Source organism: Cygnus atratus, chromosome 4, assembly GCF_013377495.2.
Source record: "Cygnus atratus isolate AKBS03 ecotype Queensland, Australia chromosome 4, CAtr_DNAZoo_HiC_assembly, whole genome shotgun sequence".
NCBI lineage: Eukaryota > Metazoa > Chordata > Aves > Anseriformes > Anatidae > Cygnus > Cygnus atratus.
In genome coordinates, this window is record NC_066365.1 from 77,106,274 (window position 1) to 77,123,386 (window position 17,113).

Consider the following 17,113-nt stretch of genomic DNA (forward strand, 5'->3'; position numbering starts at 1 on the left):
TTCAACCGGTATGACAAAAAAGCACCAAAACCCAAAAAATCAGTTAATTCAACAACAAACTTGAATGAAAGTCACAAAAGTTACTCTGCTTCATGAATTTATTTAGGATTCTGGTGACACAACCCTACTCCTGTAAAAAAGTTCATTTCCTCTTTCTCTTAAATGCCTGTAAGCAATTCACTGTTTCTACCTGAGACAGCTCTGAAAAGCGCTGCTATATGAATTTTAATTCTATTTCTACAAACTGGATTCAGAAGTGACCATACCAACAAATGAAAAAAACTTCAAACAGCACCATTCTCGTAAGTTTTAGCTGACTGACTTTTCCCAGCAAAACAAAAAAATTAGTGACTGGTCCCTAATTACGTTCAAAACAAGTGCCAAGAAAAGCCAAAAAATAAACAACAACAATGATTTGGCTTTCATTTTCAGTGTGTTAGTAACGCCAAAATCTCGTAAATTGTAAATGTAAAATCTCGTTGGCTTCTCATGTATTTGCCACTGTCTGCCCTTTTTTTCAGTAAAGTACTACAAAGCGTGACATACAGGTGTTTCTGCCAGACTAAGTAGCAATAATAACTGAAATAAATTCTGTCTGGATCCTTAGATGACCAGGGCATAAACTGAAAAGCAACTTGAACGTATAAGGATAATAAGACACTGAGAAGCACTAGCACTAACTGCAAAAGGCAATGTTAAATGCGCTATATCAAAGGCAACTAAAAGAATTACACCAATTTCATGGAGGATAAAACACCACATGTATCATGAATAGATAGGGGCAAACATTTAAAATTACAGAGTATCAGCATGGGTCTTTATTATTATTATTATTGCTGCTTGACGGGTGGTTCTCAAGGCAGCCAGGTTACATGAAAAAGACCACATTTGAAAGTATACGCTCGTTGCTTTCTCATACCTCTCTGGACTTGCTTTCGGTCACTATTAAATAAAGCACTCATAAAAACAAAGAAATGGGAATGAAGAGCAGAGGCAATAGCAAAGGTATCATCAGATACAAGGTAGTCAAAGCCTCACCTGTAATGGATTTAGTTGTCTTAGTGGTGGTGTTCTGATGTTTCCTATTATGAGCAGACGGGGAAAAAATAAAGAAAAATCAGATTCAAAGACAATTCACGGATATCAAAATAGCTTAAAAAGTTCAATACCAGTAGAACACACAGGTATGAGCACATCTGGTTCCCAATGGTTATCAGTAACAGTGACATTAATGGATGTAATGGCAGCACTTACTTTGTACTCGGTGCAACTTTTTTAACAATCCGAGTCCTTTTTTTGATGTTCATTTTGGCCTAAAGCAGACAGAAAGAAGAACTTTTATTGCATCACTTACACTTTGTATTGTATAGGTCGCATCTTTCGCTGTTTGTTAAACTGATACCATTCACAGTTAGCAATCTGAACCAAGAAAAACAGAAAGCTCAAATCTGAAATTCACAAGAGGATTTTCATATGTATTTTGACTTGTGTTTATGAAAAGCAATTAAAAAATTATCAACTAAAACAACAAGTATTTTTCTTAAGAAATTTTTTTTTTACTTTTTTACTTAAAACAAGTATTTTTCTTAAGAACACTGGTTTTTGGATTAAAATTCCAAGCTACACACAAAATATGTTATTCACCAACATACTGCTTACCTGGCCAGGAGATACTTTTGGCTTTTCTGCTACGCTTATTTTCACCCGTTTCCCATTCACCAGCACTGGCACAGTTTCACCGTATTTCACAGCTGCTATCACCGCTTCTTTGTAGTTCATTTCCAAGTAGGCCTAAAATAAACAGCACTTTCAGTCTTTACTTATATTGTAGGTACAAGATGCAATTTTCTGCAATTTTTCTTTAGAAAATCTGCTCACGACAGAACTGTGTGTGCTCCCTAAGTTCATGGGAAGTTTGACAGAAAAGTTTAGACTGCAGTATTACATAAAAGGGAACCTAGCTCCTCGAACGATTAAGACTCGGGTAGCATTATAAAATTAACACTCCCAGCTATTCCAAGGTTACTTATGTGATCTTTAACGACAACTGCTTAGGAAGCCTTATCCAAAAGGACAAGCTGAGGTTACAGATACTACAGGTTTTATTGCTTGACAATTTCTTTTGCATTCTCACACAAACACGTTCTACTGGAAAACTTACCTCGTTCCTAGAGCGAAGTACAATGAGATCACTAACTTTGCCAAATGGCTGAACAATTTTTTTAATATCCTGATCTGAAAAGCCATCATCAGGTAAATCAGATATTTGAAGGACTGTCCCACAATTCAGCAATTCCTCTCTCAACAGCTACAAATTAAAAATAGAACAAAAATAAACAACTTCCATGTTAAGTCCAGTACAACGAAGGAAAAACAATCTGCAATAGAAACTGCCCCAGAGTAGACCAACTGCTTAGCTCGCTGAGGTGTTTTGAGGCTTTTGCTCTTTAACACAAGGGCAGATCCATAATTCCAATCACAGAATGGCCTGAGTTGGAAGGGCCCTTAAAGATCATCTAGTTCCGACCCCCTGCCATGAGCAGAGGCAATAATAACCTTCAGATTATTAGGTGCCGTCGCAGAGGATTATCAAGTAACAGTGTCCAACCGTCTTGTTTTTACTAAGTATTAAAAATCTGCATAACTCCAGCTGTCTAGGCTATATGGGTAAAGAGTTGCCCAACTCCACTACCTTCCTTTCAATGCTATTAGCCTTCAGTACCAGCAGGCAGTGTTCTCTTCCCTTATCATTTAGAGGCTAGGAGCTACCAAGGACAACTGCATCTACCACAGATACCCAATAGTAACTAAAACAAAAGTCTGGTTTATAGGTGCAGTGTGTCCTGGTTTATAGGTGCAGCGTGCCCGAGAGATCCCAATGGTCAATACGATGGACTAAGTCGACACTGGCTTAAGATCCTTCTCACAAGAGGAGTAAGAAGTTCCTCTGCCTCACCTTCTGTGCACGACAGGAAAATGAATACTTTCTGCCTCCTATCCTTTGCTTATACTTACATGGTAACACCTTCCAGCAGAGCTCATCACGCACCATTTATACAAACAGGCGCACAGCAGCACAAGGCCCCAAGCTTAATTGGGATTTCTTTCTGCTGCTGTAACCAACCCTTCTGTAGTGCTTCCCATCCGTTACAAAGTGCTTGCTGTGGTACTTAGCACGAAGCTGCATTAACACAGCACTATCTATCGCACAGAATCAGCGAAGAGAACGGTTAATCCTTCTACACACGATCCCCCTGCCATGAGATACAAAGCAAATACTTACAATCACAGAGAGAAATACTGAGAAACTCACCCTATTATAAGGAGAAGGACGAGGCCCGCTGCTTCCTGCAGGTAAGTCTTCCTCATCCTCTTCCATTTCTTTGTCTTGGGGCGAATCATCACTTTCAGGAGAAGAAGAACTTGACCCAGGCAGAGAAAGCATGTCCTTCTTCGCAGCCTTCGGTGAAACACTTGTTTTCAGTGGCTTCTTCATATTTCCAGGCATCTTCCCTAGGAGTCCATGAGAGGGTGGTGATTTTCCCGATCCCGAGGATCCTAGCCCAGCTGCTTGAAGTGATTTATGCTTATTGAACTCCGCTACAAAGCCAGGTCCTAAACTTTTCACTACTGCCTCCAAAGCTGCCTTTCTGTCTGTGAGGGGAAGGGAAAACAAACCCGTTTTTGTTTGTTTTTAAGAGCCCTTACCTACACTGCTGTTCTGGTTTCTACAGTTTCATTACCTATTCCTGACTCAATCCTGCAACCTGCTGAAGTTAGAGAACCTTAATCACACTCTAGCAGAGGTGGCCTATAAATAATAAACCTCTGTACTATTTTCACTGTGCTGTTGTATAACCTGACATTTTTAGTTAGGCTGGCGTGACATCGGCAATATCATCTGCGAGAAGCCTAATGGCTGAGCAAGGAACGACTGCATAATTTTGCATGTCAGGGAACGTAAAAAAAGAAAACAACTTTTCAAGTCTTTGATCTTTCTCTCACATACTGATGCACTGCAGTGCTTTTTGGATTGATGCCCTCCGCTGAACTCAGTATCCTTTACTGTCTTGCTCTTTATCACTTTGTCCTACAGACTAACGTGCTGTTTTAAATTGCTCTTTAACAATCTGATACAACTTTAATTTCCCATATGCTTTCTTTTTGCGGAGATCAGTGAAAAATTTATATTTTGGTTATCAATTGCCTCTTCTACCTATTCTACTACATTAGAACGGTATTTTACTGTCATAAATATCTCTTTGAAAATGCCTGTCCCTTCACAACTCTTCACCTAGCTTCTTTCCCATAAGAGCTCCCTTGCTCTTAATTTCCTTAAAGCACACAAACAACAAAGGCACGGTATCCAGATCAAAGAAAAAAGAATCGACCCTTTAAAATTCCTTTGTTTCTCTCTTCAAAATTTAAAAAGGAATAAAACCCTCCAAACATATTTGTATTTCAGGCAGAGACTGAACTCAGAATTAATTACAAGGAACTGAGTTTACTCAAAATTTCCTAGAACACCAAACTGGAGGAAATGAGCTGACTGAAGAGTCACAAAGTGGTACAACAAAATGTTATGAAGTATGTTTCACGGAAAGTCTTTCAGGTACCACGCCCTTATGCCAACTAAATTATTTATGAAAACTTCATCTTTTCCTCATAAATTCCACCTCCATTCAATGCCGTTTCTGAGCATCTGTTTTTCTTTCTCCACATCTATACTGCACGTTTGCAAAATTACTTTTTTTGATGCTGAACAAGCAAGCATCCTCACTCGTTTTCAGTTCTTAACTATCTTTACTGGCTTAAAAACTGAGCAAACACTCAGAAAAGAGAGTTGTTCAGCAGTGATTTGGAACCGTTAAACAGTTTCTGACACTAGGCAAGGACGACTTTTTATCTTTCTGAATGCCTGTTTTCTGCTAAGCACACTCCTCAAAAAGCAACAGCAAAAGGAGAAGTCGTTTTTAAAAACAGAAATTTGCTGTGAAAAATGACAGATAAACCTCTAGAAATCAACTCTGTCTTCCTGAAATTAAAGGAAGCTTCAATGTGAATGCGTAACATTGCATTTAAATAAGTGGTATCCACCCTGTACCTTGAGATCGGGTTGCCCTCCTGGACCAGTCATTACTGGAAGACCTCGGAGGTCGCGGGCTTGTTCTCAGCAGATTTCTTGACCGCTGTGGTGACCTTGACCTGTGTCTAGGGCTGAGCCGTCGCATCTGCCGTGGGCTTCGACTTCTTGGTCTTGTTGGCCTGAAGCGGCCGGGGCTCCTGGATCGCGATCGCGACCGCCGGAGAACATAGCTGGAGCCTGCAACCCTCGATCGTCTGGGACTGGGACTGGCAGAGTTGGAGCGGCGCTTCGGGGTCTGGTTTTCTTTTCTGTCACCAGCATTTCTATCAGAATAAAGGCATTCAATGAGTTCTGACACAGCAGAAAATAATTAACCTCAGTCTGTTCAAACAGGCTTTCTGCAGAAATTAAAAAAAAATCAACAATGCTTAGAGCCTGATTTATTAACAAACATGCTTCTATTTCTGTAGTAACCACGTCACCAATATTAAATAGACAGAACTGAAAAGAAGCGAGTGGGAGAGAAACACCTGCATGGAGAGAAAGCTGTAAAGAAAACTCTGAAGTTACAAGCTGCAGGGCTATGAAAAATGAACAGAAATAGGAAAAGAATACATAAAAGAGTAATGACGAAAGATACTTTCCCTGCTTCTTCCAAATTTACTTTGGAAGGTAGCAACCTTGCACCGTGACATCTCTAAGACTGATTGAGACTGAAAGACGGGTTCCACGGAACTACTTAAACACACATCTAATGCATCCTTCTGCTATTGAGAGACGTCAAGCTGACAAAGAACATGGGTTGAGATCCATCACAGCAACAGTCCTCTTAGAGGACTGAACAGATCACAGGAGTAAAAGAGAAAACCTTGAAAACGCACTGAGTATATTCTAAATTATCCAAAATACTTAAGGTAAGCTAGGACAAGTGCTCGGCTGTAGCACGCTGGCCTGCCACTTGGCAATTTTTCAGCCCGTACTGAACCCTGCGATGACAAACATCCCCCGCCTGCCCCAGAACTCACAGCCAGGTAGAGCAGACGGTGCCTGAGAGATCTCACATTACAAAAAGTCACTGATGTAGCACGCCCTTCAGCTCAGAACAAAAAGCAGAATCTCACCGGTAATTTTAGCACCAAAACTAAGAGACACACCGGGAAATGACTGACATGGCACGCGTGCCCAGCACAACTAGACTCACTGGGAAGAGAATATGCTGGTCAACCAAAACGCAGAAGTCTTAGCACACCATGACCAACGCACGTCAACTGACAGGCTCCTAAGTTTGTTAAAGGCAAGCTAGAGCAAGCACTTCCTGAGTCACCACGTCCAGCCTTACTATCACTGTTTTAGAGGCCAAGTTCCTCTGAGATGGAATAGGTTCAGGAGAGAGGGCTGACCCCTGGCAGACTGGAGAAGGGGCCGACAAAACCTCTCTGGCCAGCAGCTAGCTGAGGTCGGCTGAAAAACCTCCAGTCCCCTAGATGATGCTCCAACACATCCTGCACAGCACGTCCGACAGTGGTATTTAATTAGCAACCTTCAAACACCATTAAAAAGCCACATTAATCCTGTTATTCCTGTGCTCAACAGAAATGGTTGAATGCATTAGCAAAACAAAGCCATTTATAAAAATAAAACAGCGCAAAGCCGTCTACCAGGGGGTTACGGCACCGAGCGAGCTCGTCCGCCTTGCCCTGAGCCTGCACCCGCAGCCCGGCCGTCGGTGCCTGCAGCTGTGCTCTGACTCTGCAGCTGCAGACGTGCTGTCATCAGCAAGGACTCAAGGAAGCACCACCCAAAAAGACAACTCTTGCCCCACCCACACAGATCACTCTCGAAGTGCTAGTAAATGTTTGTCCGGTTTATTGAGCTCCTTCAGTTCGGGGCAGTTCCCTTTATCCCTGGTGTGTCCAACAGCAGCAGCACTTGCAGCTCTGCAGCAATTTCAGTTGGAAGTTTTAAAATATAATTACTCTCCATGAAAGCTTCAAAAGTTTGTTTTATTCCCTCTAACATTATACTGCTCTTTGTTTATTAACATGGAGTGCCCTTGGATACACTCTGCAAATTAACCTGACCTACATTTTCAGCTTTCTTTTCTTCCAACTAATAGTCAGCTTCCCACAAAGCATGTCTAGTTAATGGGGAGTCACAGGACAAGCCAGCAAAAATGAAAGTCCTATCATTCCTGTTTGTGTTAAAGTTGGAGTAGGTACAAACACTGAAGCAATAAAATTAATCTCGCTGAGATTCAAGCAGAATTAGTCTGCAGGGTGTGTTTTTTAAAAAACATAAACAGAAGAAGTTTTAAGCAGAAGAGACATGAGCTCATCAATTCCACTGCTCTTTCAGCCTGGGATCCCATAGCTTCCCAAGGGATCTATGCGCGAAAAAGTCTGGGGAATAAGGAGCCAGCACGGGCAAGCCTACTGTCAAATAGGCTTCAAGCTGCTAACAGGAGTGGCTTAACTAGAAAAAAGCTTAGGTCTACGAGTCGGAAATCCCTCAGTTTGATCACGACAGACTGAGGCATGGCTATGAGAAATGCCCGCGGTGCCGCTGCTGACAGTGCCAGCCTTCCGACTTTCCTACAGCTTGCTCTCATTCTTGTGAAAGAACTCGGGATACCGTGCCACTCACCTTATCGAAGAATTTAGGGCAAAAACCATGCCAACGCCCCACACCATTTTACAACAAAAAGGCAAGGAGGCCGCCAATACAGCTCGTCAGTGAACAAAGCAGGAAAATTAATCGCGTTAATTACCAAATACTTAGAACAGTAACAAATTAAAAACAACCTGTAACCAAAAAGCAGTTACCTCTTTGAAGAACGAGACTCGGGGTTCCAGTCGGGGTACCTGTTGAATGTGAAAAACACGACTGTCAGTGAAGAGAGCTACATCTGGGCACAGCTCTGGTCTAACACGCAGCAGCTGTTACAGATCTAAGCTCCCGTTCAGGACAGCAGCACCACGTGCCAGTTTCTTTCACCTAATAGTCTAAAACGAATTTAGAACAGTGCTCAGACACTGACAATCCGAACCACGAAAATCCAGCCAGCATGGTTTGAGGGACCACGCGCATGCACAGAAAGCACTTTTTAGACTAAATGAACTTTTTAAACAAATTCCTTACTGTTGACGCAACTGGCGGCAGCTCTCAATGTGGGAAGGGGTGTTCTGGTGCAGAATCCAGTCCTAGTTGGAGAGAAGACATCCACAGAAGTTCGATTAGCACGGAGAACGTTAGCATTTGACCACAACCTTTACTGAAGCGCTGTCATACTTTACCTTCCATTGCTAGCAAACAGTACTAACAAATTATCTGATGTCGAGGTCACGTTTCTCACTTCAGATTACCACTCCCTACGCAAACGATGGAAACGCTTAATGATTATGGAAGGCTGCTACGGAACACGGATGAATTTAAGCGGAAACTGTACAAAATGCATCGCATTACATTAATCTGTTACTTCCATCAACACCCTGCGCCGTTGGCACCACATCTCTAACACGAAGGGTTGATCCAGTAGCTGGCTGTACTTGAAAACAGGAAAGCTACCAGCAGTCTTCACAAGTTGTCAGGCTGTATGAACACGCGCACAGAAATTAAGCTGAATAAAGCAGAGAACCTGACATAACGTGGCATCTGCAAGCCAAGTATCATTTCCATAGAAGCGTGACTTACAGTGCTTCGAGCACAATCACTCCTAATAGCACGTTACAACTAAAGGTCATTCAAAAGCCCAATGAATCTTGTCACCCGCCGTGAATTTCCACCCAGAAAAAGCCTAACAGAAGCCTTATTTGGGGAACAGCTGATGGGATGAGCATTAGACTAATCCACAAGTACAACGCGAGACCTCAGGCCTGAGAATTGCTTATGCACAGGGTTAAGGGCAAACACAAACTTAGTTCCCCCATAGGAAGCTACGCACCAAGGCTGTTTTCACAGTCACAGGAGTAATACTGGACTAAACTGACACACGAGTGGAAGCAACTGCTCCGGTTAGCTTGCTCTTCAAGAGCTACTGACTGCTCTGAAATGGTGCGGTGTCACGTCGGTAGGGATCGCGTCAGTAGGGTGTCACGTCGGTAGGGTACCACATCGTCGTGACAATCACTAGTGATCCCTAAAGGCCAACCTCCTGCTGCTTCAGTATTTTAGATACAATAATGGCTGAATAATGCAACTGACAGGCCAAGCTTTTTAAAATACCTTGCTGTTCTGAAATTACATGATTCTTTTGAAAGCACGTGCTGGTTTATAACAGAAAAGGTTATAAAACATTTAGTGAGCAGTATCTCTTGTTTATTGGAAAAAACGCTGAACACACTGGTTCAGAGAAAAGCTGGTGATGGCTTACTCACAGCACGTGAGGTGGGAGGAATTAACGCGACCACGGTTAGCTTTGTGCATTTTGCCAGCCCAGAGGACATGGTGAAAACAGCCGCTCCTTGCGCTTACACCCCCAGCCTGCCAGCACTAAAATCTGCTACGAGAGCTACCCCAACTATTTACACTGCACACGTTTTTACAGAAAATACAACCTATTTTAAGCACAAGACTTATTTCCATGTCCTGAAGAAACAGACACACTGCTTAACCATCTCAGGACACCACGAACTGCGCTCGTACAAACATTCCCACTGTCCAAGTACCGGCAGAAGACGTTACTCACAAGCCCCTCTGCAGCAGTCTCCCTAGTTGGAGTCGGCAAACGAAGGGTTTAACAGCAGCTAAAACACCCTGCAGGCTCTAGGACAACGCAGCTGCAGACCTGCGTGCACGGGAAGCACACGGCACGCGTACGAGTGAAAAGAGCAAGCAATTCCCCGCGATAAGCTATTTGCGTCCTCGTAACGCGCTATTATTGAGCGACCCCACCCGGAAGAATGCTATTTGTCCATAGTCTTAAAGTTAGATGGGAAAAACTGTTACTTAAGGGCTGAAACAGATTAGCTGTCGGAAACAAAAGGCAATGGGGCTTCCGCTGCCCCGCTTCCGCGGTCCCGAACGAAGAAAGCGCACCCAGTGCCCGCGAGGGCCGGCGGAGGCCGTTCTGCTTCCCCGGGTGGTTAGCTCCCGGTCCAGCGGGCACTAAGGAGGTTGGCAGGCCTACAACGAGATATTCTCCTCCCTCACAAAACCGACATTCTTCTCTTCTTCAAGTCTTCATTGTGCCAATGCCCTCTTGCGTTTCATATAATCGCAGCAGCCTCGATTTATGCGTATTCCTCCTCTTTGATTAATTCCTCGCCCTTCTCAGTCTTCGGAAAGATTCCAGTCCCTCCGGCGAGCCTGTCCCACCGGACGGATCCTTCCCCCAGACGGATCCTTCCCGGCACGAGGAAGCCCTCAGCCAGCTTCGTACAGCAGCAGCGCTGCACCACGAACCCACGCTGGCTGGGGGCGCACAGCTCTATCGCCGTTACCTAATTCCGCGGGACCCGCAGGTCTCAGGGTCCTTGTGCCAGCCCAGCACCAGTTACAGAAACGCCCGGAGTAAAAGAGACCGGGACCGTGTTTTGTCCCTCTACATCAGCAATGTACCCACAAGCACAATTCCCGTTGGGGGGAACCCCGAGCCCGCAGGACTGTGTGCAGGTTACAGCCCAAGGCACCGCTACACAGACCAGTTAAGGTCGGAGGGGACCTCTGGAAGTCGTCTGCTCCAGGACCCTCGCTTTAAATCTGTTTCAGCTGGAGAACAACCCTGTAACGTGGTGCTCTACTCATCGGCACAGGGCTTCCAGTAAACGCGATCCCTGCTGCCGCTAACATCACAGCCGTGCTCTGTTCCAAAACGACGTGTTTGAAGACAGAGAAACCGCACCTTATTGCCGCAGTATGACCACAATTTCCAGCTGAAAGCGAAGCTGCTCTGTGAAGTATTCGTAGAAGGTTTTCATGCGTCGGGGAGGTTGGAAATACATTTGAAAGCAGAGAACACCGAGGTGAGATCGCATCTAACCAAGGACAAAATAATTCTTCCCTGAAAAACCCCCGCAGGACACGCACACGCTTCTAAAAACACCTCCCAGGTCCACAAGTCGTCTTCAGAATCAACTGACTCGCCAAATCCATTTTTAAAGCCAAAAGGCCCACCTTCTCCAGCACGTGCCTTCTGACAACGCTGCAGGGCTCATGAAATGCTTTTTCCAACAGCAACCTCAGTGGCTGTGCCACGCAGATGGAAGATGTTGTAACTTCTGACTTCTGAGCAGAGCCTTAGCACACCACCACCTTCAAATCCCTATAAATAGCGCTGCAGAAGAGGTGTTCAGGGTTCTTCTCAGATTACAAAAGAACTATAAAATGCACGTACATGCTGAGCGGTACGAGCTGCGCTCAGTGCACGACTCTCGACGATTTTGGAACACCGCAGACCTCTCGAGGCCGTTTCAGCTTTATTCCATCAGACCTCAATAATTAGGCAAAGTTAAATACATAAGAAAATAAAAACCACAGGGAGAACCGATCGGATGCTTTGGGGAACAGCAGAAGCATTTTTCAACTCCAAGCCAAAACAAAGCCCTGGCTGAGTTTCGCTACCGTTATGGGAGAGGCACGCTGGAAGAACAAGGGCGATAGGGTTGAGACGGTGCAGACAGCACGCTTGAGCCACCAACAGCCCCTGCAGCTCCGCAGGCAGCCCCTCCAGGAGCAGCAGCAGCCGGGGCTCGCAGCCAGCTGTAGCTCTGTCAGTTCAATAACGTGACATCAGGTAACCCGCTCGAGTTCTCTTCCGAGAGGCGGCGCAGCTTCTGTGTCAACCTTGGCAAGAAAATGAACCCTAGCTGAGTCTGTACTTCTGCACAAGGCTGGATTAAAAGAATCTACAAAAAAAAAAGAGACAGCGCATCACATGAACACTCTGACTGTGAAATCCATTATCTTAACACCACAAACTTTGGTTTTCAGATGTTCAGTCCCTTCAAGTGTTGGATAAAGTGAAGGTTTTCTTCATCTTTCACCCGTAACTCGCCATCCACCCTTGTTTCAAGCTATCCTCTTCGCTCGTCTCCTTCCTTCCCGAAGACGTCCACTCTTTCCGATTTGCCACTGTACGAAGGCATCTGTTTGTAACGCAGCGTTCCCAAACCGCCTGCCACAGCTGGGCAGTCCCCGTGCCTCACCATTCCGGCCCAGAACAGCTCCTGAAGACGCAGGTTCCCCTCAAGGTGTGCTGGGGAGACGAGCCCAAAGGCAGCCTCGCTCACCGAGTGCCTCTTCTCGCAGGGCTCGCGGCAGCGGCCGGCAGGAGGAGCAGGCACGGCGGAGCCACCCGCCCAGAACTCACCTCCCGCGTACGGGCGGCTGCAGGCCGGGACTTCTGGAGCCGTCAGAGGCACGGCCCTCGGAGGGCAGCCTCTGTGAATTTATCCTGTTCTTTTTGAGCTAACCTTTGACGACATCGTGGCAAACCACCTCTGTCCCCCGTGGAACACCCCCGTCCTAGCCCAGCTCACGCCACGCGAGGCTGTACGTTTCTGCTCCATCGCTTCACCATCGCTCATCTTCCAGTTCCAAGGGGCTTCTTCATCGCTTCCTCCGCGACACCCAGCGCGATTGTAAAGGCAAAACTGAACGTCTAAGGTCACCTCTAACCACGTAACTGACACACAGCCGACAGCAGCTTTATTTGTAAACCCAAACCGTAAAACTGAACGCGGGAGGACTTTTTCATCCTTTCGAATTCACAGATGTACAACGCTAACATTTCTCGAACAGACTTTTATTTTTTTGCAGTATGGAAGAAAAAAGAACACTAATTCACCTTGTTATTTTGAAGCATCATTGTTTGAATGTGACTTGTCCCAAACCGGCACGTACTGCGTACTCCGCAGCTCGTGTACATTACTAAAAATATTCAGAATCGAGTTAACGTATGCTGGAGCTAGAAGCTGTCGTGACAAGGAGAAATGGTGCAGTCGGCTCAGGGAGCCTGGAGAACACAGGCTACACTGAGTGCCATTGAAACGAGGAGTTACAGATCTAAGTCTCCCCCCAGAAAATGAGCTGATTTGTCAGTAAGTTTTTAGTAAAAACATTTACTGGGTTTTAGCAAGAACCAGTAAGCAAGCTACTAAATAATTCACATTTAAACAGATGGCACTTTTCCAAAGTACTGTGCCCAATTATGAACACAAACGCAAATTTGTTGCCCTGTCCAATTTTAGACATTTTTATCTTAAATCAAGCTTCCCTTTAAGTTTTGTAATCTGCCCGAGCAGCTGCATTTCTTCCTGGCCGCTAGCACTTCCAATGTGAAAGTGCTCGAACATTTATTTTTACTCTGAAGTCCCCAAAACAGCTGTCTCCATCTTAATTGTCCACTCCCTTTTTTAATACGCAGCACAAATAGGGCCTGCAGTCCTGCATGGTTCTGCCAAACTGCGGAGAATAGTCCCCCACAGGCTTCCCATGCTTGTTGAAGACCGCTTAGTCTTTAAACATTAAACTAAAAACAAACCATTTCATTTTAAATTACAATCTCCTGTATTTTTGACATATCCAGCTTAGGACTTTCACGAAAAATCTACAGCTTTCGGGATTTTCTCTCTCCCAATATTCCCCAGTTCCTTCTGTCGGGAGCTGGAACTGTTACTCGCTTCATAACCGAACGCTAGGTCGGATGAATGAAAGCATTTTGTGTACTCGTCAGAGCTGGCCTTCAGTCTCTGGAATAGCCAATGTCACACGGACCACATTTGGAAGATTACATTTTTGCAGATAAATAGGCTGCTTTGTTTTAACGCAGACTTCGCAGGAGTGGGGCTGCATACAAGAACATCTCAGCCACCCTGCTGAGATCCAGCACACAATTTCTGCACGCGTTTTAGTCACCCAGATGATGTATTTGACCCTCCTGGTAAAGGGTTTGCCCTGTCACTTAAAATCCACCGCAGAAGGCGTAAATCATTTTCAGCATTAAAAGAAATAATAATAACGTGCATGGCCATTCTGAAACGCAGTTTGAGAGAGAACACGCTGTGCAGCAAAGTTATAACGATTTACTAGCCTGGTTTCTAGCAGTTTGCAACTAGCACATAAGCACTTAAACTGGCGAACAGCATCACAATTCATTTAATGCACGATAAAAAATTAGTTCATGAAACAGTGCAGCAGGTAAGGTGCTGAGTACAACTTAGGCAATAATCTTTGAAAGACACTCACCTTCATATGAGTGCATTCTATGTTACAGAGAGAACACATATGGGGGAATATTCTCGGAGACGTAGCATAGTAGTCATTCATCATTGACGGCGTGGGCAGTCTTTTTATCTTCTGGGCATCGGACTGCAGAAACACCGGGAGCCACGACGCTTTCACAATGCCAAAAGGAGACTTAATGGGCCCCTCGGCCTGCGGCTGGAAGGGCTTCTGTCCCGCCGCCGAGCCGCTCTGCGCGGCCGGCTGGCTCGTCCCAGACTCGTGCTGAATTCTTTCGTGCTGGCTTACGGCTGCGAGAAGCTCAGCCGAAAAGGGCGGCTGGGCCAGAGGCGGCATCGCGTGCTGGGTCACGGGCGGCTGGACGAGGGGCGGCATGACGGGCGGCATCAGAGGCTGCGCCAGCGGCGGCATCAGGGGCGGCATCAGGGGCGGCATGACGGGCGGCCCCGCGGGCTGCGACACCGGCTTCACCACGGGGAGCCCAGCGGGCGCTGCGCACAAGCCGGACACCTTGCCCGTGGCCTCAGCGGGAAAAAACGATCGCGAATTTGAGGAGTCGTTCTGGAAACCCGCCGGCTTCATTAAATCCTGAACCGGGAACACCGGGTTACACGTCACGCCGGGTGGCGGGACGCCCATCGCCGCGTTCTGCTCTCGCTGGAAGTCTTCCCTGTTCTCTCCACCCGACGCTTCAGGGTTGTAGACGCGTGATTCGAGGGGGTCCTCGTTCAGTCCTTCGGTATTGTAAGCACGCACTTCGAGGGGATCTTCGGTGTAACCGTATTTGCTCGCGTGCCCATAATCAATCACTTTACCCTTGACCGCTGCACCGCTCGTTCCGCCCATCGTTTCTTCTCCTCGGCTCGGAGGATGCAGACCCGATAAAGAATGACCCATCTTACGGATCCGTATTTCTCTCAGGATGAGGGGCATGTTTTCGGGCGTCAGCTGGTCGTCTGGGTAGCGACTGAGTTCCTCCAAGTCTTCATTGGAGAGCCCAAAGCTCGCCAGAATACTGGACGCGCTCTCGGGCGTGTAGCGGTTCTGGGCGTTCGTACTCTGCTCCGGGATGCGGGCTGGGGGGGGCGGCTTCTGCGCGGCGGCCCCAGCCGAGCAGGGGTTACTATCCCAGCGACTGGTGCGCGCCTCTCCCTTTTGCTCCTGGTGGAGGTTCGTCTTCACCTTTACCTGCCTTGGATCAGCCCTGTGCAGAGTCACCCGAACGTTTATCCTCTGCGAGCCCGTCCACTGGAAGCTTTCCTGTCCCGAAAATCTCTGCGCCGCTCCCTGGGGCGTCCCCGGCGCAGGCTTTCTCTGCAGACCCGCTGCGCCTCCTCCCCTAAAGGATCCCGGAGGCTTTGCGCCGGACGGATTGGGTCCTCTCGGCCTCTGAGGCAGCGCTCCTCGAGGGCTGAACATGGCGCTTTTCAGAAACGCCTGATTGAACCAAGCATAAGGAGGTGCGGAGCGGCCGGTAGCAGCCGAGGTCAATTGCTGGAGAGCCAACTGCGTCTTAATTTGGGCAAGCTGTAAAGGAGGAGGGCCCAACAGAAGTGGGCTCGCAATGCCAAGGTTCAAGGAATTCACAAGTGGTGCGAAACTTTCCAAGAACAACACAAAGCTGAAAGTTAAAAGACAAGTATTAGATTGTTTCATCTTTTCACCTGCTTCACGCAGCGGGTTCTATAACCAGGGAGAAAAGCAAGGGAACTCGCGCAACAGCACTTTAACGACACTTTAAGGGGTACTTTTTGAATGCGAAATCCTGCTGCACAAAGCCTTTTGCTGCACACTTACCCACCAGACAGCTGTTAAGCAAACGAGCTGTACCCAAGGAGTTCCACGTCACAGATAACGTACCCAGCGAGGACATTCTTTCAACGGCACTGTCTAAGACTTGACACCGCAGTTCAGCACAGTTTGCATTTCTTTAAATTTGGAGCTACGTTAGGAGCAGTAAGCCGAAGTATTAAAACCCTCTCCAAATGTTTACCAAGTATGACTTGTAAGTGAAATCATTACGTGGAGAATTCAAAGCGGTTACAGCTTGGGCGTCTGGTTATTGTGGGATCAAGCTGAAGACAGCAGAAGAGCGTTCAGGGGGACACTCCCACAGCGATCCCCACGGGCAAACTACAATATCCTGCAAGCATTCAACGGGTGTGACAGCGTCTGAGTTCTGCGTCTGGAAGATTTCCATTTCGCAGATGTTAAAGGTAAAGATCTTACACCGAAACAACTCGAAAGGAAAAGGTGCAGAGTCGTTTCAGAACTGAAGCTATGCTCGAGAATAAAACCAGCAGAGCGGCAATGGGAACCACCACCTTTTATTTCAGCTGGACGCACCGAGGACTCGATCCTGTAAAGCAGTAAAGCACGTACAAAAGCAGGGAGCACAGGACCAAGCGACGCCAGTCTAACAGAAGCTGACATACCGCAGGGCTTTGCCTTCTGGACACGCGCGCATCAGCAGCAGGTGCCTCCCCTGCCGGTTCTGCCTGCGCTCACAGCCCCCCAAACTGCAGAATCGATCCCGAGAAGCCCTCGCTCCAGCCCTCGTCAGCGTGCAGCCCCCCAGCCCTGGCTAACCCGCTGCCTTGCAGCGGCGCGCTCGGTTCGAGTTCCGCCAGCAGCTCTTCACTGAGCAGAAGAGCACCGGGCACGCGGGCGTAGCCACCCCTAACCCCACGCTCTGCGTCGAGGCCCTGGTGTCGCCACCACCACCTCCTCCACGGGCCTTGACGCGAGACCTGCCCTGAGCTGACTCCTGGCAGAAGTTTTCCCAGCGAACGGGGGCGCCTCTCTCAGGACTGCTCTCCGCAAGGACGGCAGGTGTGGAGTTTGAGA

General features: G+C 46.9%; 1 protein-coding gene across 5 annotated transcripts in view; it reads right to left on the reverse strand.

Annotated features, from left to right (window-relative positions):
- The window catches only part of ZNF638 (zinc finger protein 638), a 49,263-nt gene that overhangs the window by 25,111 nt on the left and 7,039 nt on the right, over positions 1-17,113 (reverse strand). For 4 of the 5 annotated variants that reach the window (XM_035547363.2, XM_035547361.2, XM_035547360.2 and 1 more), the window contains 9 exons: positions 14,270-15,887; positions 8,225-8,286; positions 7,909-7,947; positions 5,105-5,409; positions 3,314-3,654; positions 2,162-2,308; positions 1,660-1,791; positions 1,255-1,313; positions 1,039-1,082 (listed from right to left, as the gene is read on the reverse strand). In XM_035547363.2, the coding sequence (XP_035403256.1) occupies positions 1,039-1,082; positions 1,255-1,313; positions 1,660-1,791; positions 2,162-2,308; positions 3,314-3,654; positions 5,105-5,409; positions 7,909-7,947; positions 8,225-8,286; positions 14,270-15,685 (2,545 nt within the window). In that variant the 5' untranslated portion in view covers positions 15,686-15,887. The remainder of the gene's footprint in view (positions 1-1,038; positions 1,083-1,254; positions 1,314-1,659; positions 1,792-2,161; positions 2,309-3,313; positions 3,655-5,104; positions 5,410-7,908; positions 7,948-8,224; positions 8,287-14,269; positions 15,888-17,113) is intronic. The other variant, XM_035547364.2, reaches the window with a different exon arrangement.